The sequence below is a fragment of the Notothenia rossii genome (assembly GCF_949606895.1).
Source record: "Notothenia rossii genome assembly, chromosome: 8".
Lineage (NCBI taxonomy): Eukaryota > Metazoa > Chordata > Actinopteri > Perciformes > Nototheniidae > Notothenia > Notothenia rossii.
In genome coordinates, this window is record NC_136906.1 from 15,740,067 (window position 1) to 15,764,699 (window position 24,633).

The 24,633-nt window shown below is 37.9% G+C and overlaps 5 protein-coding genes across 9 annotated transcripts; 2 read left to right on the forward strand and 3 right to left on the reverse strand.

Annotated features, from left to right (window-relative positions):
- Window positions 1-908: 908 nt before the first annotated feature.
- On the reverse strand, window positions 909-3,291 carry smim10l3 (small integral membrane protein 10 like 3). Its single transcript, XM_079642915.1, has 2 exons — window positions 2,878-3,291; window positions 909-1,831 (listed from the first exon to the last, which is right to left on the reverse strand). The coding sequence occupies exons 1-2, from the start codon at window positions 3,055-3,057 to the stop codon at window positions 1,811-1,813; spliced, it is 201 nt and encodes a 66-aa protein (XP_079499041.1). The 5' UTR covers window positions 3,058-3,291; the 3' UTR covers window positions 909-1,810.
- An 851-nt stretch (window positions 3,292-4,142) lies between these two features.
- On the forward strand, window positions 4,143-10,895 carry LOC307014776 (ras-related C3 botulinum toxin substrate 1). Its single transcript, XM_079642914.1, has 6 exons — window positions 4,143-4,637; window positions 5,909-5,980; window positions 6,331-6,448; window positions 6,720-6,782; window positions 8,859-9,018; window positions 9,242-10,895. Exons 1-6 carry the CDS (start codon window positions 4,603-4,605, stop codon window positions 9,370-9,372), a joined length of 579 nt encoding a protein of 192 aa, XP_079499040.1. The 5' UTR covers window positions 4,143-4,602; the 3' UTR covers window positions 9,373-10,895.
- A 644-nt stretch (window positions 10,896-11,539) lies between these two features.
- On the reverse strand, window positions 11,540-14,601 carry LOC307015008 (inactive serine/threonine-protein kinase 19). Of its 3 annotated transcripts, none has more exons than XM_079643334.1 (7): window positions 14,427-14,601; window positions 13,329-13,424; window positions 13,086-13,228; window positions 12,770-13,005; window positions 12,517-12,614; window positions 12,234-12,381; window positions 11,540-11,815 (listed from the first exon to the last, which is right to left on the reverse strand). In XM_079643334.1, exons 1-7 carry the CDS (start codon window positions 14,461-14,463, stop codon window positions 11,770-11,772), a joined length of 804 nt encoding a protein of 267 aa, XP_079499460.1. In that variant the 5' UTR covers window positions 14,464-14,601; the 3' UTR covers window positions 11,540-11,769. The 3 variants fall into 3 exon arrangements, with proteins under 3 accessions (XP_079499460.1, XP_079499462.1, XP_079499461.1); XM_079643336.1 differs by lacking the exon at window positions 14,427-14,601 and adding an exon at window positions 13,921-14,065; XM_079643335.1 differs by lacking the exon at window positions 14,427-14,601 and adding an exon at window positions 13,805-14,035.
- Window positions 14,561-18,473, forward strand: dxo (decapping exoribonuclease). Of its 3 annotated transcripts, none has more exons than XM_079643330.1 (7): window positions 14,561-14,687; window positions 15,504-15,970; window positions 16,488-16,714; window positions 17,304-17,523; window positions 17,662-17,797; window positions 17,903-17,997; window positions 18,090-18,473. In XM_079643330.1, the coding sequence occupies exons 2-7, from the start codon at window positions 15,510-15,512 to the stop codon at window positions 18,220-18,222; spliced, it is 1,272 nt and encodes a 423-aa protein (XP_079499456.1). In that variant the 5' UTR covers window positions 14,561-14,687; window positions 15,504-15,509; the 3' UTR covers window positions 18,223-18,473. The 3 variants fall into 3 exon arrangements, with proteins under 3 accessions (XP_079499456.1, XP_079499457.1, XP_079499458.1); XM_079643331.1 differs by having other exon boundaries at window positions 14,588-14,687; window positions 15,508-15,970; XM_079643332.1 differs by having other exon boundaries at window positions 14,626-14,761.
- Window positions 18,474-18,479: 6 nt separating this feature from the next.
- Window positions 18,480-23,947, reverse strand: slc25a17l (solute carrier family 25 member 17-like). The gene is made up of 9 exons (XM_079643333.1): window positions 23,598-23,947; window positions 22,958-23,018; window positions 22,352-22,418; window positions 21,983-22,137; window positions 21,772-21,888; window positions 21,527-21,672; window positions 20,817-20,912; window positions 20,365-20,447; window positions 18,480-20,201 (listed from the first exon to the last, which is right to left on the reverse strand). Exons 1-9 carry the CDS (start codon window positions 23,670-23,672, stop codon window positions 20,054-20,056), a joined length of 948 nt encoding a protein of 315 aa, XP_079499459.1. The 5' UTR covers window positions 23,673-23,947; the 3' UTR covers window positions 18,480-20,053.
- Window positions 23,948-24,633: the final 686 nt, after the last annotated feature.

A 24,633-nucleotide genomic window follows, 5' to 3' on the forward strand; every position in this document is an offset into this window, starting at 1 on the left:
TAAGTTTCTCACTCGTTGTGTACAAACTGCATAAAATGCGGGCTTTTTGTTGTTGTTCAGAAGTTGATCCCGCCCCTGCCCCCGCCTCGACGTAAGCGTGACGTATGTGGTGCTTTTGCTCTGGCTGGACAATTTTTTGGTGCTTGAAACCGGATTCCGGAGCTAAGAGGCATCTCCACTGCGGTGTGAACAGGAAAACCCGGTGCTTTTCAAGATCCAGCTCCGAACCGGCCCTGAAACACCGTTGGTGTGAATGAGGTATGTGAGAAAACAATGTGATTTTGGAACATTGAACAATGTAAATCTATTCTAGTAGACCTCAACAATGGAGTTATTATCAGTAGAAATGGCCATGACATGGGACCTTTAAACGTTTCGAAAAGATTTGACACTTTTGTCTTGTCTTGTTGAAAATATAAGTAGGCCTATAAGGGTTTGTAGAAAAAAAACTCAATTTAAACATCCATGGTTATGTTGGGAAATGTCTCATGCATGAAGTGAAATGGTATCAAGAACCAAACGTTTTTTCTATTATTATTATTATGATTATATTGTCTTTGTTTCTCTGGGTGTGAAGTGGGGACAATGTTTGACGTTTCCCCTTTTTACATTACAAATTATATATTGTATTATGTAACAGGTGATACAAGAACATGAAGGATTTGAAGGTGTCATATTTTGCTATGTATGTTGTCTCAAGACATGCATTAACAGGAATGCATGTATAAATGTTGATTTTTGTTGTGTTTTTTTTTTAAAGAGGAGCACTTTGGTGTATTCTTTGACAGCTAAGAAACTCCAATACAACATTAAAAAAGTGTAAAAGTCTTGGGATGGACTAGCTGTGTTTTAAAAAGGCAGTTTTGCAAACCTAGAAAATAAAAGAAAATCAGAAAAAGGCTGAAAACTGTGATTTCATGAATTTATTACTTTCCAAATTCACTCATCCTTAGCCTCAATTATGTGAATTCCAACCAGACGCTCACATTTTCCACAGAAATAAAAACAAAAGCAGCTAAAAAAAAGTTTTAAATTAAAGGTAACATTTTCCCCACGCCACCTTTCCACTGCCACTGATATGCAGAAATAACAATGAGTGAGATGACGTGTGTGCAAACAGAAAGAACCATGCAGTGATTCCCTTTGACACTTCACTTTATAACAGACCGTACGTTTCCAGTAGAGGCAGCTGTACTGTTCTGCTACAACAAAGATGTACCGCTGATACAGCCAACCCCAAATAAAGCATCCCGAGCCACAGCATGCTTGTTTGTGTCATGCGGTGCAGATATTTACTTTTTTAATTAATGTGAGATGTTGACACTGAGCACTGAGCAGTTGTTGTGTCAGACAATGAAGAGAAGCTAAAACGTACCACAGTAACAATCATTCATTTTTTATTCCAGGCCAAAGTCCTCGGTATCCAGAGGTAAAAGGAAGTGTCAAAATCCACCAGTCATCTGACGTTATCTCCTCAGACAGGCAGGCGGCTCCTGGTTGTCAGGTGGCGAGTTAAAAGGGTTAACGTGAGGCATTGTTTCCCCCTCCACCATCACTCATCACCGTTCATCCTGGCTCTTTTTTGCTGACTTTCCTGCTGCCCTTCTTCTGCAAAGGCACTGAGCTTGTGTGGCGAGGGCTGACCGTGACGACGACCAACTGTGTGTGTCACTTTGATGCATCGTCGCACAGAATTAAGTGTCCACTTTCCTTCAAATTGCTGTGTAGTGCCACACAGTTCCTTTAAGAGGGCTGCAGCACGGCATTGGCCACGACCCATCGATTTCATTCCAAATATAGGGTTGAAGATTCAGTGAATTTCAATGTGCACCTGTCAAGAGATGAGGAGGCTGTAAGTCAACATATAAAATGAATGGATAACACACTAATCTATTTAAAAACAAATATGTTTACACACTTTTGCAATCGACTTTAAGATCAGCATCATATGCTTAGCTGCCAGTTTATTAGGCATTAGATTAATTTGGAAGGCAATTTGTGGTTGTAAACAATAGATGAAAGAATTGTAAGTGTAATTATTGACAGCAATTCAAATGTCAGTAACAGTTAGTTATATAATAGTAAATATAATATAATATTTTAAAGTATTCTAACTGTAATTTAACTGTTTTAGTTGTTGTATTATTAGAATATCTGATAAGTATTCATTTGAATCCTGGTTGTAGTGCCTTAAATGTGATTTAATAGTTTTTATATATAATAATAAATAGACACTTGTGATGGATGGTACAGTATATCTAATATATCAGCTTAGTCACATCGTTTTCTGCACATGTGATTTCAAATACATTTCTGTTATTTTTATTAAAGATAATTTAGAAACTGCCCACCAGAAAGCTGATTTTTCAACTTTAAAATATCTCCATCAAGTATCTTAATTTAATTTAAATGTAATGAATATTATTCTACAAAACATGTAGGGGAAACTTTATTGATATCAAAATCTACTGCAAAAGTCCAGGTAATAATACATATAATAATAATTAATAATATCAAAAATAAAGTCTAACCTCATTGATGTGAGTGGGGATGACAACATATTAGAAAAGCCTTACTATAACTCCACCAAATTGACCATAACATTTAAACAACGCCGATTTATAACGATGTCAACCAAAAGAGTGAACATAGTGACCTTTAGGAAGTGGGGGTGTATTGCAGAACTGGAGTACTATGGGCGACTTCATTAGTTTTAGCCATGTGTACAATAAATTGAAGCTAGTTTTAAATGGAGGTACAATGAATCTACCATCTATCTTGAAGGACACATTTAAACAACACCAAAACGACCAGACAGGAAATACACGTATTGTCACGACTTCAGACACTTTAACGGAAGAGTGTTTGCATAATTACCTGTAATCTGACATTAAACATCATCGAAGCGACCAGGTAGATATAAGGGAATCTGATTCGCAATCGCCATGCGAGATCAAAAAATATCAACAAAGTCCTCGTCAAGCCTTTGGAAAACACTCCGTAAGTCCGACCAGCGGAGCCCGAAAACCGGAGCACTAAATAAGACAGACCCGCCATACAGGCGAAGTCAGCCCGGTTACTACGGTTACTGTATCAGTTAGTGAGGCCAACCGACGAGTAAAGTGCTGATTGTTGAGTGACAGCTCATATTTTTATCCCTTACAGGCACCGAGCTCCATTTTTATTGTGCTGGTTGTGTTGGCAGAGCTACTCCACCCCAACAGCGTCTCTACCGACCATTACTGTTACCGTCGACGGGAGGACTCATATCGATGTGACACAAGGAAGATGAAAGTGTAATGTTTACTGTTTGCCCTGACTTTAGACTCTCAGGCTGATTATTAATAGTTTGTTTAAATTGTCAGAAGAATAACTTTTTTAAAACATACATTCCAACAAACAAACAAGTAGTTTTAATAGATAATTATACCAACAAAAAAACATTACAGTGAAATATTGAATTATGGTGCCATATTCAAATGGTTTTTGGCATTAATTTCCATATTCACTTGGTTCTAAGGGATGTGGACATAATAAACAAATACTCTTCTTTAAGACAAATCCATCCGTTTTAGGACTGCAACTATTAATGTTTTATTGATCCTGAAGTTAAACATCATGTTAAAGTGTTACAGTGACAATAGGTTTTTGTTCCTGCGCCCCTCAGACTTTTATATTTACTATGCATAACTGAAGTGATACCAGGCATAGAAAACATATATATGTGACTCATGAACTTGTTTATTACATTGTACAATACTTTTATTTCAATATAATTATGGATCAGTAAAATCACAAAATATCCAATGTATTCTGTTCATCAATGTAGTACACTAACATATGGAATTTATATATGTATGGACAGAAATATTACAATCTACAAAGATATGAATCCAGAGCTACCTTAATACATGTGTTAATTAACTAGAAGGGAGGTAAATATGTTAACTAAAACAAAGATAAACGTCCTATATTATTTTAAAGCGGAATGTTTCTGAAACACCTGGAAGGCAGAGTTCAGGGCGGACATCCCCTAAGAACGTAATTTCCGCAATCGGTGTCACACTCTGAATGTTCCGTCTTATTTGTTATTTTCTTTTATCTTATTAAGTGGCCATGTACAAATGTAATTAAAATGGCTTACCAACAGACCGACTTGTTCTGGTTACATTACATTCACTGACTTCATAAGACGCAGTGGGTTACCAGCTGATTGTTTCGAAGGCGTTTCCCATCGTTAAACTTGCTGTGGGCGTTTCATCCCAGCACTTCACCGGATGCACCATCTGGTGGTGGCTAGCTTCTTCTTTTTTTCTCTGAGGGGTGGTGGCCGCTGTTTTGCTTCATAGCGTCCGATCAGACCACGAAAGCATGGGAATGTTGCGAGGGGATTTCTGAGTGAACTTGTGTTAAAGTGCTAGATAAGTTACTCTAACTTCCCCACAAGCTCTTTCACACCGCAGGAGCTCCGCTGTACCACCGAAGGCCGGTAGCAAAGCGCTGTTTGGACGTTTCTCCGGCGAGCAATCCCGGACAAAGGAAAGAGACTTGTGAGCTAACGTTAGCTGCGGGCTAACTTAGCATTCCTCTAGCTGCGGCGCAATGCAGGCCATAAAGTGTGTCGTTGTCGGAGATGGGTAAGTCATAACGTAATCGAGCTTACTTTTAGTTTGTGCTTCCCAACTAATATTGAACTTGAATAACAAAGTGTAACATTAGCTTAAAAGGCTGTCAGCAGACCAGCTAGCGTTAAAGCACTTTGCTTCAGTGTTTCCAAACGGGTAAAGTTAGCTAACAAGCTTTAACTTTAATTACTGGTTTATGCTCTATGGGCAGCTAACTTGTATCTTTAGCCAATTTAACGTATTCCCTTTTAATATATATGTAATTATGTTGATGTGACAAACAAATGTATTACAAAAAACTAGTATGCAAGTGGTTGGCTAATCTTAAGATTTAAGTGATTTCGTTTCAGTGTTTCCTCCCTCACGGGTGAGTCAGAAATCACAAGGCAGATAACCTCCTAACCACACTTTAAGTTTGGCAACATTGACTTATCAATTGAGACATTTGAAGAGTAAAGCACCATGTTTGTATGTTAGTTGTTGTGTTATCACTGTGACGTTAAACATGAGGCGTTTTAACTTATTTATTATTTATTTCAACCCTTATTAAAAAAAACAATACAATAATTTGTAAGGTTAGATTGCAACAGCTAGAGATTGGTCAATGATTACAGAATGAGCTATGATTGAGATTCATATGGGTAACATCATGTGGGAGGTAAACATACTCATAACTGCTGTTTCAGGGTGTGGTGAATACCACAGCAGCGGAGTCATTTGTGGGCCTATGACTGCGTTTGATTTGTTATTTTCGATTTTGACCAAGAGGAAGCTTGCAATATTTGGTGTTCATACTAAAGGCCACATCATTTAAGTTTCATGTCGGCAAATGTACTTCATCTAGTGTTATTGTATGCATAGCTTGACAACAAATCAAGTTCACACTCGCACCGTATCTCTTTTTGACTTGAGAAAAGCTCACAAAACCACAGAAATTAAAAGCATTTTTATAAGCAAAAATGCCAGTTACAAGTTATAGTATCTCAAATGTTTACATTTGTGTTTTGTGTTTGTTAAATGTAAAATATCTATGGGCTGTGGATCATATGTTGGAAAAACATAACGTTGGAATATAATTAACTGTATGACATTTTGTTCATCCAGATACAGTTTTTAGAAAAATAATTGATCAATAAATAATGACAACAATCGTTATTTGCAACACAACTGCTCTTCAGCTGTACTAAATAGGAAGCCATTTCAATTCAGAACCAGAGTTGCTTTTTGCATGCCTTTTTTGCCAATCATAAACTCAAAGTGAATCCACTTTTTCTCCCCTCCAGAGCTGTGGGTAAGACCTGCTTGCTCATCAGCTACACCACCAATGCCTTCCCAGGAGAGTACATCCCCACAGTGTGAGTATCTAAAACTGTAGATCTTATTAATTATGTAAGACTAAATGTTGATTGTCATGCTGTGGACTGCAGATTCAGGGAAAAATATGTTTCGGGAAGTTTTGAGGAAACTGCATCACTGTCAGTCATTATGGCATGTAGTGACTCTGCAGGAAGTTGATAAACAAGAGTATAACATCAGCAGAGTACAAATAAGACGTGATGAGTCATTTTTAAGGGAAAGCAGAAGAAGCAAAAGTTCACAACAGATAATTAAGAGCCTGTTTTGTTTCTATTTCCTGTCACAATGTGTCCATATTAATGTGTTTTTAGGTTTATATGAATCATTCTAACATGATTACTTCTGTCAGGTTCGACAACTACTCTGCCAATGTTATGGTAGATGGGAAGCCGGTGAACCTGGGCCTTTGGGATACAGCAGGACAAGAAGATTACGACAGACTCCGCCCACTTTCCTATCCACAGACGGTATAACAAACAAGCACACAATGATGTATTATGTCACTTATTGTGACCTTCTTTCTTGTGTAGTGTTTGCCTTGAAGTTTTTTTTTTTAAATAGTAGGCACTGTTGCATAATGTATTTGGAAAGTTTGTGAACTTTGAATGAATAAGGAAGTTAGAGGGAAGGAAAACCCCCACACCTTTTGAGTGTTTAAGGAGTGTTTCATGTGTCCTGTTCCTTACGGGAGATGATTGTTATTGGCTTTCATTGACATTTTTTTCTTTTTCCCAACAGGACGTGTTTCTAATCTGCTTTTCGCTTGTGAGTCCTGCCTCATTCGAAAACGTCCGTGCCAAGGTGAGTTCACGCAGCGCCCCTGTAATAAAGAGTGAAGGCTGTAAAGTCGTCTCAGCGGATCCGTTTTTATGACGAGGAGCATCAAGGTTGACTTTGACTGGCCTTCATTTTTTGTTCACGAATGACTCATAGATTTGTAATGATTATTTCTGACCCATGTGTTTCCTCATGTTTCATTCTTTAAAACCTCATGAACAAAAGCAATAAGTTAATAAAACATTGTTTAATACAAGCACAAACTGACATGTTACTAATTAGTTAAGTGGATTGGCTATTCAATAGAATTATTGACGGAGCTAAGATACCATTGTAAAAATGTTTGGTTTAAACCATGGTTTAAACACAGGGTTTTTGTGTTATGATGTGCTCAGAGCTAAATATATCAAAGTATTACACAATTTACACCAGACATTTTCCAAGAAAGAATATTTGTTGATCGCACTCAGAGGACTTCCTGGGTTAAAGCATGTTAGTCCATCACTGCACTTAAGGGGCAGCAACCCTATGTACATTAACTCCTATTACACTCTGTATTAAGTGCCATTTCTTCCAATAAGCTCCTAATAAATCATAAATACAACATTTTGGTCAGACTTAGCTCGCCAGCTCTGATCCCTTTTCTTCAAGCTTAATTCTTCGTTGAACTATTTTGATGTGTATTGTTAATTATAGGAATGGATTTTATGATAACAAGCAGGACAAGGGGCCTCCATCTTTTTATTTCCAAAATGTGATCTGGACTTTCACATGCAAACGCTAACAATTCTCCATACTTTGAGATTTTGATTGAGAATGTCCTTGTAGTATTCAGTCTCCATTATAATCAACAGGTTAGCCTTTTTGGTTCCTTAGTAGGGCTGCAACAAACGACTAATTTGATAATCGATTAATCTATCGATTAATGAAACGATTAATCGACTATTCGGACTATTACTGGAGGCTATGCCTTGCACAATTTCTCAAACACTCTTATTTAGCCATCAACTTTTAGATTTAGCTTGAGGTTGTTTTAGGCATGTGGAAACTAATAATGAAGACAATAAAGATGAATACTTGATTCAAAAATACACATATTATTAACTTAACTTAATTAAACTTTTTATTTAAATTAAATAAATAATATTTCACATCAAAAGAAACAACAATGTTTTAGCAAATCGTATTAAATAATGTGATGACAAAACTAAACAGAATAGCTGAAACTTTAACAAAATAAAGAGTAACTCAGTTACCTCTAATCATTAACCCATGTTTGTATAATTGAGTTAACTGCGTGTGTTGCTGCTAGCATACATAACACCTGACGTGGAAACGTTCCTCGTGGATGGGGGGGGGGGGCTACAGAGCTGTTAGAAAGACAGTCGAACCCGGTGCATTCCTCAGTCTGAATGTGGAGCACTTTTGCTAAATGTTTAGACAAATTGCTCGTGTTACCGCCCTTACATGCTAAACTTTTATTGCACTTTTGGCAACGAGCATTGTCCACATCGAGACGGGTAAAGTGTAACCTTGTTTGTTTTACACTGATTTTATTTCTTATTTCTTACTGATGTAAAGCACTTTGAACTGCAATCCCCTGTATGAAAGGGGCTATACAAATAAAGTTATTATTATTATTAACCACACCTCGGAACACGTTCTCTCCGCCATCTCCGCAGTGTGTTGCTGCATGTAGCAGCTGCGTGTGTGTAAACTGCCCCGCCCCCTCGCACCCAGACGGGGGAGAGAGATCTCGTCTGATCGAAAATACATCATAGACGCATTTGTTTGTCTTTTTGCGTATTAGAAACGAGTTGGCGACACTAAGACTGCGATATAATGTTTATGTAGCAATAATACATGACATGTCTTTTTGAAATGTCTCCATTACGATAAAAAGACCAATAACGTTGGAGCTTAATGCCGCGTAAAACACACGTGATGACGTCACCAACGGATCGACGACTGAATTAGTTGGCAACTAATTTGGTAATCGATTAAGTCGATAAGTTGATGCACCCCTATTCCTTAGCCATTGTATGTTTACGATAACATCGAGCGGTCCCCCTAACCTCCGAATGTTGTGTCTCTGTGCAGTGGTACCCCGAGGTGAGACACCATTGTCCCAACACTCCCATCATCCTGGTGGGGACCAAGCTGGATCTGAGGGATGATAAGGACACCATAGAGAAGCTGAAGGAGAAGAAACTCGCTCCAATTACGTATCCCCAAGGACTGGCGATGGCCAAAGAGATCGGTAACGGCACATTTAAACGTTACTGGCTTTCTGTAAGGCGTACCCCCCCTCCCTCGATTAGTCTAATTGGTAGTTGTAGTCTATTTGTCAAATTTCAAAGCCTTTGTCACGCTGAAATACTTAACATTTCTCTTTACATTTTCAAGGACAGCCATGGTTTTCTGTAAACACTTTTTTGATTATATTTATAGAAAAAAATATTTGATGTGTGCTTTTCTCTCAGGCTCTGTCAAGTACCTGGAGTGCTCAGCCCTGACTCAGCGTGGCCTTAAAACTGTGTTCGACGAGGCCATCCGGGCCGTCCTCTGCCCTCCCCCCGTCAAGAAGAAGGGCAGGAAGTGCTCTCTCCTCTAAGACTTCCTCCACTGGAACGGTTACAGGGGAACATGGCCGCTAGTGGTGAGGGCTGGCAAAAGACACAGTATACACATCAAAACAATGTACTTCAAATTCTTTCCTTCCATAAGTGTAGCTACAGCAGTTCTACCAACCGTTTCCATGACAAAGTTGTCAGATTTAGGAGACGGGGTTAGACCATTATAGACCCTAGCTCTTTCCCAACCACGCATACTGTATAGACAAGACTATGACATTTCTCGAGGCCTTCTAAAATGGATTGGATGTTTTGTAAAAAATGGACCGTGGAATGTTTTCAATTTGTTCTTCCACTTGTTGTCCACATTTTTTTTGTTTACAGTCTGGGTTGTTTGTTTTGAGTGGAATAAATATTGCCAAATACACTCCGTAGATGTGCTGTATTTTAACAGAAAATAAAACCTTTGTCCTATTGTCTCAAACATTTTAAACCTTCATAATGACAGATTCCTGTTGAGTGCTGCTCTTCGTTGAGCTCTATAGTCATGGGCGGTGTTATTCATTTTCACTTTGCAAAGACGGTCACACGTCATCGCACTGTCAACAAGGAACTTGAAGTAACCACCTGTGAAGTTCTTCTGCTTCAAATTAATACCACGCGCATCTCTGTACAAGTTAGCTAGTGTTCAGTCCTAGCACATGATTCATGTTTATTCATTTGTGTGAATTGAATGACGTTCTATAAATTCAAAATGGGAACAAATCTTCTGACACCAACTGTGCTATTAAACCCTGACAAATTGAAATGCTCCAGTATTTTACGTGTTTGGCTCCATTCAAGTTTATGGTAGTCTTTTCTTTTCCTTTTTTTGCAATATTCCCTAGAAGTGTCTTTCAACCGTGTCGCTGCCCAGGAGTGCAAGGCTGAACACTTTATTAGATATTGGATCAGAACAGTTTTGGTGGCGGGGAACAAGAGCACCTTTTAATGCTCTGTGGGCATTTATCAAAAACCCTTTGTGCAGCATATTTGATTCTTAACAGCATCACTACTGGCTAAGCAATGTCACTAAAAGAGCATTAATGCCTGCTGATAACAGTAACAATGCTACTGTCAGTTATGGTGTAGTAAACCGTGTACTCTTTTTTTTTTTTTTTTTTTGGTTATAATCATGTGATTTGACTGTTTTGTATCTTTCTTCACAAAAGTTACACTTCACTCACTGTATTGTTAAACTAACACTATGAATATCCTTTTGTTTATTACCTCTACAGTTAACGCTACCTTAATCTCCCTACAAGCCTAGCTTTTTGTAATTAATGCTGATAGCTTGTATGTGCAAATATACTGAAAAAAAAGATTAGATTGCAAGTTATATTTTTTGCTTATTTACAAAATGTATTTGATCTACTAGATCAGGGGTTAAGTACATGTTGCTCATCTGTATTGTATTCAGACATCAAGCTGTGGTATAATTCAAGCCAATGTTGTGACTCTTTAGTTTAATGGATAAAAGCTATAGTCACTTTTTGAAAAAGCCAATAAATTCAAGTAAAACCGACTCTATTCTGCTTCTTTGTTGGACAGTGCAACCACAGATTCTCCTTAGTGCGACGCTTGGCATTCAGACAAGAAATAGAAAACACTGACTTGACTTAATGAGTAGTAGAGTGAATACCTTCGCTTGGACTATACTGGGAAATGTAAATGGTTAACAGGGAAATATAGCATAATATTCTTTTGCAGAAATTCTTCGTGACTTTTCACCTTTTCCAAATTATTTTTAGCTATTTGGTTTTTAAAAGCTTGTATCTTGTCAGTCATCTGTTACAATTAATGGAATGTTACTTAAGATAAGAGAACATTTTCACCAATATATCCATGAATTTAAAGGCAAAATACATACAATTAGAACATTAATTCAACCTTTACAAATAAATATGTATTGTATGTTTGAAGTTTCTCAAACTACATTATATTGAGGTGTTTAATGTTTTGGCCATACTATTTATAAATCTGGGTAGAAGAATATTATTATAACCGTATAATTGTAATACAATGCAGTCCATTGCAGCTCTACCACCAACTACAACCATAGTAATATAGTTGAATTAACATCTGAGAGCTTTACATAATTAAACATGGTAATAGGGACAGTTGGATGAAAGTGCTGATATTCTGTGAACAAAGGTAATAACTCACATGAAGGGAAGAAAATCATTTTTATTTCAAGATCAATCCAAACCTCACAAGGGTCATATCAACATAATTGACAATTCATAAACCCACAAGGTTTTAATAAGGCACTTAGCACAGACTTAATCTCTGTCATCTTAAATAAATTTTAACAGCCCAAGTACAAACGTTTTTTTGTTACAATCTTTGTAAATCTTCTGATCAACCATTGGCACCAATTAAAGCTCTGCTGCTGCCATTCAGGAATCAACAAATCGCAACAATGTCCCTGAAGTTGTAGGTATGCTGGGAATAAAACAAAGACGTTTTTCAGTATATTTAATAAACAGTGTAGGATATAATAATAGCCCGAAAATATTAATAAGAGAAATTGGTCAGTCTTTTTAGATAGAAGTTACAAAACAGGAATGGCCTTGAGATTTCAAGCAATCATAGCTGTGTGTTTTTAAATCATTTGTTGTTTACAGGGATCAAACTGGCTGGATTTTGAAGGTTTTGACAAGCACATATTTTGACACCCGAGAGCCAGCCTCTAGCCTGAGGGCTGTTGGTGCAAGTAACAAAAACCCTCAATTACTGAACTGAGAGGACCGTAAATTAGAGAGCAGCTGCATGAAGTGCGGGCTCTTTTCATTTGACAGATGGGTCAACTATCTACTGTAACACTTCTCTAGCATGCAATTTGAAAACAAGCAAATGTTACCTTTCCACTAGCTCTGCACCAACAATGTCATGGATGTGATATTTCATCTGGAATTTCACATGCGAGGTGGTTCTACGCTCCTCTAGCTCTGTCTTCAAGACTTCACTATATTTGGACTTCTTCACCATGTTGAGCACTGCTTTACGACCTAACAGGGAGAGTGGTAAGATAGTTAGAAAACAAACCGTTCTTAAATCAACAAATCACTGTAAAAAACGGTCAGAACTAGAATTCCACATGTAAAGTAAAATATAGTAGAGAGACTTTTTTTCTCAACTCTCACCTTGGATAAAGTACTTAGTGAATTTGCCTGAGTTGGGAATGGAAAGCCACCAGCTGCCTGCGTCCCTCACAGTCAGGACCCCTGACTTCACCAGCTGACTAGAGGGTAACAAAATAAAGTATGTACTCATCTTTAAAGAGGGTTTCAGACTATAAGACATGAGACATGAGACACGTAGGCAGTTTTTCATTTTGGAAGAATAAAACTAATAATTAAAAATACAGAATACAAGTTACATGGGAGAGTTTCATACGTTATCTCAGAGTCTGTGAAGCGGAACTCCTTGAGCATCTTGTCTTTGCTGAAGCTCAGCTCTGTGCAAGGAGATGGCAACTTCTCCAAAAACTTCTCAACGGTTGCTCGTGTCGCCCTGCCATCCTCTCCTGCCAGCACTTTGGCTTTGTAATCAGAAGCAAAAACCAGTCCGAATGCATCTGCGTCAAACCCGAGCTGGAACATCAGCAGTTCTCCTTGTTCCCGGAGTTTATTCTGTGCACCAAAGGAGGGTTGTATTTTCACATTTAGATGGCTACACATATGACCTTTCTGACACTAAAGAGTTATCTTACCAGCTCCTTGTCCACCAAAGTCTTGTCATTATGAATGCTGTAGAGTTGGTGCTTAATGACAATTTGAGGCAATGAGTCGTTGAAGAGCTTCCTGGGGAATAGTGTCATCAGGGTCTCAAGGGTGGATCTGATGTCGGTCGGCCCTTTGAGGGATGAAGCAAGCAACAAATGGAAAAATAACTTAACATGCTATATAGAGATTACAACAGAGTTGTATAATATATGTTTAGCAGTAACACATACCATTTCCTTTACTGACAGCCCCAAACTTCTGAGTTTCATTTCTAAATCTCTTCACTTTGAAAGCGTCTGAAATCAAAGCCCGTTTTCTGTTCATATCTGGAGGAGAAATTGTGGTAGAGATATCATCACTTGCAGAATTAATCTATTTGCCCATAATGCCCAGACAGCTGATTTCTCACAATAACACAACTGGAATCCACAAACCCAATGTGATTTTATCTGAGCCTTCACAAAGGCTTCAACTTAAACGTATAAAGACCATGTAGTTCTTCTCAAAAATAAAAATCAGGACGAAAAGGAGTCAAATCAGTTTAAGTTAGCTGGCTAATTTCTCCAGGCCATTAACTCAGCTCTCCCTATGAAAATACCAACTTCAAGCGTTAGGTTTTTACCCAAATTACAGCTCTGAGAAAAAACGCAAGACTTTTTTTGCTTGGTAAACACATTCAATGGGACACGACCATGACACGACTCACCGGTTCAGTTACTTGTTTTTGCTCTCTTGTAAACCAAGCCGATGAAGCTAGCTAATCCAGATCACATGGAGCTCATAAGCCATTATTTGACCGGTCAAGGTAGTTAAAGCTCTCACCTGATAACTACTTATATTATTTATATCAGTATTCATATCGCTTCTGTCCCATTCGAAACAACAGCTCCAACATACAACTATAACAGTTATTCCTCTTCTTCTTGTTTAATGGCGGGCGGCCCTTAAGGTTTAAGGTGCAATACCGCCACCTACTGTGCTGGAGTGTGAACCAGAGATCAAGGGAAAGCATTAACCACCACACAATTCTCTTCCTCAATCCAGTATTTCTTAAATAAGGCTTTATCATCCTCAACACCTAATACATTCTTGAGATTTAAAAAAAAAACACCACACAGTTTTCTTGATTGCTTGCTCTACCGTGCTTTTTGCTATTGTCTTAAACCCTCCCACTTTTCCTGTGTTTTTATTAAAATGTAGTCATTTTTTCCCTTCATCCCACTGCTTTTTTGCCATGATTCAATTTTTCAGTTTTATTGCTTCCATTTTTACTCAAAGATATACGACACAACTGGGCTACCTACAAATTACACAGGAGCTTGCCCTACCGTTTCGTTCGATGCCCTTATGAGCTGGATTAAACATAAATCAGATCGATTTCTCAGCATGATGTAGTCTTTAAAATGATTAATTTATTTCATGAAGTATAACTCAAACAGTTTTTCTCTTTCACGGTTAATTATTCGAGGTTTTGCGGCTACCACCAAGCGGATGGGAGGAGAAATTACATAGGAAGTAGCGTTGAGTTTGTTGTTAGCCTTTGGTGCTATGGTGCTTGTTATCTACCCAGCTAGCGAGATAAATACAATGTATGTATTCTTTATTCAGCTCTTTTGTTAATATGAACATATGCTATACAATATAATAGTTGTTTTCACTCAAGGTAATGTGCATTATTGTGACTTAGTGGGCATTAACAGAAACGTAACCTTATCTTAACGTAAGCTAGCTGTTGTTGTGCATGCTGAGTATGAGTATGCTGGGTTACATTCATTCGCCTGTCATTTAGTTAAGTAACTAGTTTATTTACAAAGGCAATTTAACACACACCTAAGCAAAGTACATACGATAGATTTTTGTAAAACACACAAACGTACTTTTCTACAGAAAATGGTATTATAACATCTGCATCTGAACCTTTTTAATATATCCACATATACTTACACAGATCACGATGTAGATCACATGCAACAATATGTTCATAACAGAACAGCCACTACTGGGTCTATAAAATAAAAGTACCTTTTCCAATCTTTAAACTGCATTCTTCATTTTTAGTTTTTGCTCTGGGGTATTTTGTGAAGCGTTCTGTAACTCCTTGGCCAGAAACCACAGATAGCAATATCTGGAATATGGATAATTCTGGCTTTATAAAGTATAGCATGAACACATTACTATATATACATACACATTTCACAAATATCTGTTAGTGTTTTTTTTATGTAAGCATCCAGTAAAAGTTATTGTATTTTGTAACAGCATATACAATAGGTTAGCACTGACTTTTTTGTGTCAAAAAAAGTGATAATGAGGCATAACATGTTTCAGCTTTCCTGTAGACATTGAAGAAAATATGAATAATTATCAAGGCCATATGTTTGTTTCATTGCTCTTTTCTTCACTAGGTAGCAATGGAGCAGCACAGATCACACAATCCCAACCCTAGCCACCAAAACCCGTCAGCATACAAAAGAGAACGAGAGGACAATGGAAGAAATCACTGTGAGAATAAACACTCCAGACCCAACCGCCCCCAGAATCAGTCAGGGCCAAGTCGTGGACAAAACCCACATAGCTCTCTGAGTTTGAGCACCAGAAGGGAGCTATATGAGAGAGACTTTCCTGTGTACAAACAGCCTGTCGAAGTAGGATGTTTTTCCCTCGACTCTGAACGCAGATTCTTCAATGACGGCAGGCAAATGAGATACTATGTGGAACCTGATAGGAGTCCAAATTTTAATCTGAGGGATGGATATAAGGATCGGTTTATTAAGAGAGACGACAGTGTGAAGGAGAAGCTGGACCACATGTTACGCTGGATCTTGGCCAACAGATCAAAGCTCAGCGCAAGGGGGACAACCGCCTCATCATGGTAAGTGTAACTTTTTTTCTGTCTTATTCAGGTTAACAGGTTGAGATCAGCTAGATACAGGGATTACCAAGTGTACAGCCCAACACCCAAAAAATAAATGTGGGGTCTCCCAGGGACACAAACTTTGAAAAACACATCATGAATGGCGTTAACATCTCCGTTCCTAAACAACTGTCAAAGAACCCAACAAACATGAATTCAAGAAAATGTAAATGAAAAAAATGAGGCAGAGCAGAAAACCCTCTCTTCCCTTGTAATGCCTGGTAAATGACAGACATGATATTACATTGAAAAATAACGGCTCTTACAAACAGTATCTTAGCTGAACAAACTGTAATTAGAAGTATTGATTCACATCTAATAATATTGATATGCAATTGGCAACCAACAACGAAATGGCCCTGGACCAATTTGGGTCAATACCCTAACTTTTTGAAATATTGCTCTAATCCAACTACATCGGACCAGAACGTTCCTGTCGGACACCTATTATTTGATCAACCTCTGCTCTTTCCAGTGATTTAGATATCGACTTTGTGACATGGCGTGGTCATCTAACCAAGCTGCTGACGGCTCCCTATGAGACGCGGGAGGGCTGGCAGCTGGCCGTCACCAGGTTCAGGGGCACGCTGTACATCAGTGAGGTGGAAACAGAAGCTGCTCGTAGGGATCAAGAGAACCGCACCGAGAGACATGAAGAGATGATGTACTGGGGATACAAGTTCGAGCAATACACATGTGCAGGTATGTAGGTTTATACACTGGATTATTATAGTGAATGCTGTTTATTTTGATTTCTTTCATTTGATGTTCTTCAAGCGTCACACTAAAAACATTTGGATTTATGTAGTCATATCTATGGAAAGCTATTTATGCCAGGAAACGTACCAAGGTGACAATTCAGCTAATATTAAATTGAAATGTAACCGTCAAGTAAGTAAAAACATTTGACTAGAACATTCTGGGATTTTATGAAAGTCAGTATTTGTATGTAATATCAATTTGACCTATCATTTCTAAATAATGACTTCGTTTTTCATATTTTCAAAAAGCGAATATTTGCATTCAATTATTAATTCAACCTAAATAGTCAAATATACCAATAGTAAAACTTTTTTCATAATTTTGAGCTAAGTCTTTTACATTTTTGATAAAAAGTCAGCATTTTTCTTTATTTTCCATCATTCATTTCATGTATGCTTTTCCTCCTGGCACAAACGTGCTTCATGCATCCCAGTTTGTCTTGTTGTATAACATTTGACACCCAAATAACATAAAAGGGTGGTAAGCAAATGTTTGACCAATAGCGTTTCACCTTTGTCCTTCCCTGTAGATACCGACCACGGTCGACCTGACCCAGGCGGGGTGCTTAACACCAATGAGGCCTTCTGCACTGTGGTGCAAACGCGGCTCGCAGACCACAGACTCCTGTTCTCCGGAGAGGTGGACTGTCGGGACAAAGATCCCAACGCTCCGGCTGCTCCTGCATGCTACATCGAACTGAAGACCTCTGCGGAGATCTGCACCCCTAAACAGCGCAGCAACTTCCACAGGTAATCTTCTAGGGCTGCAACTCACACATATTATCACCATTGGTTGTCTAGTCTATGAAATGTCAGAAAATTATGAAAATGTGTATCCAAGTTTGATTGTAGTAGGCAGTTTTAAAGTTTCATTTTGGTGTTCCTCAGGTTCAAGCTTCTGAAGTGGTGGGCCCAGTCTTTTCTCCCCGGAGTCCCCCGTGTTGTGGCAGGTTTTCGCGATGAAGAAGGCGTGGTCGTTGCTGTGGAAACTTTTCCCATCTCTAAGATTTCCCATCTCATCAAGGTACGGTGACTTTTCTAAACATTGACAAATAGATTTTGATCTTCAAGAATAATTAAAAGATGAACTCAAAATATTTTCACTTTTTCTGTCTGTTCCTCTGGACAGAATGAACACAACTGCTGGAAGCCGACAGTCTGTATGAACTTCTGCTCTGACTTCCTGTCTTTTGTAAAGCACATCGCTACTGAAGACAATCCGAGGTAAACTGAATCGCCTTGACAGACTACGTTGCTAAACTTCTTTTGACATTCAAGCAAATATAATTTATGAAACATTATTATTTCCCTTCCAGTGTGGTGTACCTGTTGTCCTGGGAGCCCCGCAGAGATGTGACCTTCTCCGTCCACAGGGACTCGCCGTACTGCTTCCTGCCACACTGGTTTGTGGAGGAGATGACCAGCAGTCAACCCTCGCATCAGTCCTGATTTACAACCGAGACATGTCTCATGGGAATGTTAATTCAGACCTCCAATGGAGTGTTTTTTTACCAAATGAGTTGGACTTTAATGTGTATACCTTTTTTCAGTCTCAGAGGGGCTGACTGTCTGTGTAACTGATCACTTCCACATGAATGATCCTCTGTGATTTTTTAAATCTTTTATTTGTTCAGCAGTACAAACTGAACCCGTGTTTTCATCTTGCATGTCGTGATTTTCAATAAAACAGCAGTAATGCATTGATGTCATTTTTTTCTCAAACTTTATTATGTTATTGCAATCATTTAAACCCCCCAAACAGTAGTATTTTAATGGAAAACAAAATTATAAAACAATGTTTAAAAAAAAAAAAAGTTAGATGAATTCAAGTAAGTATTACATCCACAAACAAAGATGGAAAAATGTCGGTGATAATAAACAGTTCTGAAAGTCATAAATAGGATTAGTGTAGTCTAGTTACTATTGTGCCTTGGCCAATGTTCACTTAAAGTGAGGGATTAACCACCTTTAAACCCTTTCTTAACTATAAATAAAGCCATTTGTTTTTCTTCTTGCTCACCTACATCACTAACATTCTCTTTAGTCAGCACTTTCTACTTTTTCGAAATACTCGTTCATTTCATGTTGTGAATTCAAAAATAACAATACCAGTCATAATTGAGTTTGTATCTGAAAATATATATATATATATATATATATTGGGAGGAACTCATATCTGGTTCATTTCCATTTCTGGAAGTGTGTTCTTACTACTTGAAACTAGCCTTAATTCAATGAAAAGTCAGAAGGACTTCCTCTCCTTAATGTAATGTTGCAAAGTTATATTGAGAGCAGCAGCTCTTGTAATGATTACATCTCAAGTTAATGGATTGAACAACAAGTTAAACCAACAAAGTGAATGAATTTTCACATTGGTTATAAAGGTAAAAGGCAGCGTAAACGTTGAATCACCAAATCAGAGAAAGAACACTTTGATAAACAAATACTGAAAATCACACATCTAACATGACACGAAGATAAAAAATTGAAGACAGAGTTGACCGTGTTCATACTGACCAGTAGGAAGACGGTTAATGCATAATGGGTTTGTGTAAATCATCAACAGTCATCACAGCATTTATATCCATTCACAGTGCATATTTAGATATCCTTTAGTTTAGAGGCACTACCTGGAGTATTTTTATAAATATGTAAGTTTAACTCTGTGTATTGTTTAAGTATTCATTTATAGTCCATTGATATTTAATTAACACATTATAGTTGTTCAAATCAAAACCATTCAGATTGTACACATAAGTCTTTACATATGTATGGGAGGTCTCTCCCTGTCACAGTTATTGTTATTACTGCTAATATTTGTGAAATGATAACATGTTAAATCAGTATATTAAAAAAAACATTCTTACGGCGGGATTTGATAAAGTTTCTATAACACACGAGACAAGTGTGTTTGTGGAGTAATAACAGAGTAGGTAGCTAATCATATTGTTTTGATCATTTGCAGAAAGCCCTAAAAGTTCAAAGGAAAGTTTGATATTTTGGGAAAAAGGCTTATTTGCTGTCTAGCAGAGATTAGGGTGAAAAGATTGATACCACTCATGTTTGTGACATTTTATACTAACTGCAGCAGTTTATGCTTTAGCATAGCACAGATACTGGAAATGGGTAAAGTGCTAGCCTGATAAATGTAAAGTTAAAAGTTAAGAAAGAGACAGTATAATAAGTATCACACCAAGCTCTGGTTATGGTGTATGTCAAGGAATCAGTAGGAATTAATAAAAGTTCACTAATACATTTCTGTATTCAAGAAGGAGTGTGTTCACTGCTTCAGTCTCTTGTTAATGCCCATGACTTTGAACGTAGCAGCAGTGATTTTCTCATAAATAACAAACATGAGTGCAGCTGTCAGAACCGTCTGTAGCAGCTTGGCCTCCAGACCTTTGTACAAACCAAGAACACCATACCTCCTGTAATAAACGGAAACAAATGTTTTAATGACAAGCCATTATAACATCTTCCTCAATGTGCTCACTGGTGAAGACGTTATTAACCATATTATTATATGTTAATATAAATTATGTTAATATATTAAATGTCAGTGAATGTGTTTGTGTTCATAGCTGCACTCACTTGATCCTGTCCATTAGCAAAGAGAAAATGTTGGAGAGGCTTCCCATCCCGCCGCCCTTCCCATCACCTTTGTGCTGGCCGAACTGATGATAGCAAGAAGAACGTTGTCTTTATTTCTTTAGATTTGATGAGAGATTATTATGAGATATTCTGCACAATTTACATCTGTATGGTGTACACAGTATATAGTTATTACAAAGAGCTTCATTAGAGTTGTCTGTTCAATTCAATTCAAAACCTTTATTTATCCTGTATTTCTTCATAGAACGTTTTTATTTATTTTAATTAACTCAGATGACAATGCTTTATTCTTGTCTTGCCAACAAGAGATGGACCATGTATAATCAACATAAATGTAACAATAAAGAAATACAAAATCTCATCAGGCCTACCCTTGATAATGGCAAAACAAACAAACAAAATGAGGACATTTTATACAACATAGTATTTACCCTGAGGATGGCCTGGACGGTCTGCAGAGGATATGTCGCCGTGGTAGCAACGGCCTTGGCGATGGCTCCAATGAGAAAGATCTCTGCTGAGGATATCTGTGGTGGAGAGAAATAATGAATTAATTTGGCTTGGTGACCACTGGCATTATTTACAAATCAACAACTGTAATTTGTATCCACAAAAGAGGCATTTTGTACAGATGGTAATTCATTGCCATTTTTAAACAACAAAATGTGGAACATATCAACATTTGATTATTATTTGCTTCATATTTTCTTGAGAAAGCCATTACTATCCAAACCAAGACTTTGGCGAGTGATGGCTTTCTAAAGCAAACATGAAGCTAACAAATTGTAACCAATTTCACTTATTCACACAAAATATACAATTATATGAAATCAATGAGTATTTATGTCATCAGAACAACAAGTAAAAAAGGCAGCAAGTGTAAATAGTTGGTCTTTACCAGCCAAAAAGCATAAGACAGAATGTATTTTATATTAGAGCAGGTTCTCTGTCCTGTTAAGCAAGTAATTTCCCTTCAATGGGAGTATACTTGTTTTCATTTGATCAGCGTTGATGTGAGCTCACATTTTCTTGACAGCAGAGTTTTCCAACCCAGTAGAAAAGTAGAAGAGGCTATTTAATTTGGCTATGGGAATGTATCATATTATATATACAAGGCAGTGTGTTTCTTGTGTCCTCGCACCTTCTTCCCTCCATTGCCTGCCCTCCTCTTCATGGCCTCATAAATCATGAACTGTACTGCCGGGTTGATCACGAGGATGAGAGAAGGCATGACGCTGTTCCACAGAGTTCCTACTCCCTCATTGGCGATGATCTGTGAGAAAGCATCTGAGAGGGAAAGCCCAAACATGGCAGGGTTTACAAATGCGCAGAAATAAAAAAGAACTAAACTGTGAAACCATGAGAAACATATATTGTGTTACACACCAAAGATGCCCCTGTACTGGGTCTGCTGGATGTCTTCGTTCCTGAACTTTGCCCCCTGCAGCTTCAGTCGAGTGTTGACCACCCACATGGGAGTGGTCAGGATCACATTCACCACCCCTGCAGGAACAGCAGATATTTAGGTTGCTTGAAACTTTTAGTACTTGATTATTTCCATCAGGTCATGAAGAAGTTCAACTCTACGTGTGTTTACCTGATACCACACCCATGAGCAGGTCTTTCCCCGGTCTGGACGTCCCTTGGCCAGATGCTGCCAGCTTCTTCAGCGTGTTGAAGGTGTAGAAGTACACGAAGTTGGAGCAGCAGAGGCTGGAGATGACTGGTAACCATCCTCTGTACAGAGACAGACTGCGAGAAGAGATAGAGAGTCAGATTTATAAAACAAAACAGTATATATCACATTAAAGAAGCTGGAACCAAATAATATATTGGCATTTATGATTTCAAAAGTAACTGCTTTAGAGACATTTTACTTGAAATTCAAAGCAAACGGCATGTATTTTATAAAAACAATGAGCCATGTCTTGGTATCATTTGTAACCAGCATAACAACTATGCTTACAGGCCTTCTTCCTTTGCTATCTCAGCCAGGATGACAGGGGTGGAGTTAGACTTTCTCTTCTCATCAACTGAAAAACAAACATAAACAGGGAAATGTTTAGAATAGTTCACTTGACAGAAAAAGTACTACTTATCCTCAATAGTATGTTTCTGCGGCACTAAATAAGCTTTCTCAAATCTGAAATAAAAAAAAACAGTTTTACCTTGATTTAGGGTTTGAGATTTTAAATGTACAATAGAGTGACAAACATGGGGGATACAAGGATGTTTACAAGTTATGTGGGGTATCAAGAAAGAGGAAATTAAGTACAATTTGAATATATTTTTTTTATAAAGCAATCAAAAAAAGGACAAAACAACCTACATACACAAAATAAATTAACAAAAGTTGCAGAAAGGCCAGACTAGTGAGACAAAATTGAGGATTTAAGTTCAGTATAGCTTGGTCTAACGCTAAATAGTTTAGTTTACTGCTTCTTCACATATTTGCCGTGCAGGTATAGTTAATGCATGATTAAGTTAACCTTCACACCTTACTCATTCAACTCTGTTTAGAGTCACTTAAATCAGGTAACCTCTGTACAACATGATAAGACCTCAAACTCACCCTGCAGTCTACTCTTCGCTGTGTCCAAAGGAAAGAAGACTGTCATTGCTGTCACACTCCCCTAAAAGACAACGCATTGTAATGGGAAAACATGCCTAAACAAAGTGGCAAAAGGCTCATTCACTTCATTTTCAGTTGGGAAATTATTTTTGTTACAGCAGCAGCAATGGGTTCAGGCATTAAAATCCTTAAAAAGGTAGAAAAAAAGTCTAAACATAATAAATACAATAAAAATTAAAACAATAAACAGCAGCAAGTCTATATACATAAGGACACGAACCATAAATGTAATATTCAATGTAAAATGCTATAGATAGTTATATAAAATACCAATACAGTAGCAGAAACATACAGAAGTGGGAGAAGTACTCAGATCTTGTAATTAATTAAAAGAGTGTAGGAATACTTTGTTGTAAGTAAAAGTCCTAAGAACAGTGAGTAAATGTACTTAATTCCACCTGTTTACATACTATCTAAATTACAGCTGAGCTGTGTAAAGTAGCTGTTGTATTAAATGTTCATGGTTATGGATAGGGAGAAGCTAAAAACATGCACAGCCAACATTAAACTAGTAACACACAAACCAGGCTATGTCCTTCACATTATTTCATTACTTGTATAGCACTTTATCTCTGCTCACCATTGCACCTGCCACAGCGTGAACCAGCGTCTCGTAAGACAGAAGGCCGACAGCAGAGCCACCGTTGTCGGACATCTCTGCCTTCTCTCCCGGTCTGACCACAAAACACCGGAAAGTAACCGCGGAGTGACCCGAAGAGAGAGAGCCGGTGGTCGGTCTGTTTTTCTAGCTGCGGGGAAATGTTTGGCAAATTACAGAAACTGTCTCTGCTCTGACCCCAGTGTTTAAAAGCTTTGAGGCAGACAGATTAGAAAGGGGAAAGTGACGCGCAGTGTTTCCTCCAAAGGTTTCCTCCATGGTTTCCTCCCAGAGCCCATTCATTGGTTGTCAACTTGTTCTTTAGTCTTTCTTATTTTTCTTCTTCTGTTGGCGTTTGGAAAGCCTCAAAGACGCATGACAGCCCCCTACTGAGGTGGAGGGTGCAGTGGTGTAATGCCGTTTGGAACCATGTTTGGAACACAGAGGAAGCGAAATAATCATGTAAATAGAAAGCAATGAGAATATCGTTTCTTTTTTACTTTTGTGTCTTGGCTTTTGCAGTATAGTATTTGCATTTGTTGAATGTTTATTAAGATCTTTACTTGATTAAAATAGGCTATTATGCCACACTGTGGAAATATTTCACGACAAATTAAAGTCTTGCATTCAAAAGTACTAAAGCTTTATCAGCAAAATGCACTTAACCCTTCTCTTGCGTTTCGGGTCAAAAGTGACCGAGTAGACTTTGTTTTTTATCATAAATATTGTGTTTTTCATCCAATTGCCTCAAGACCTTATGCTATCCTCCATACTAGGCCTCTGAACATATACAATTGATGATCACCACTTGCATTGAATTGTTAGTTATTTATTCAACAGTGAAACACCCAAGATGTTATCAGTCAGAATTGACCGCCATAGGAAATGAATGGGTATGAGTGTATTATGTTCATCCTGTAGATGTAAAACATCCACACACACACACACACACACACACACACACACACACACACACACACACACACACACACACACACACACACACACACACACACAG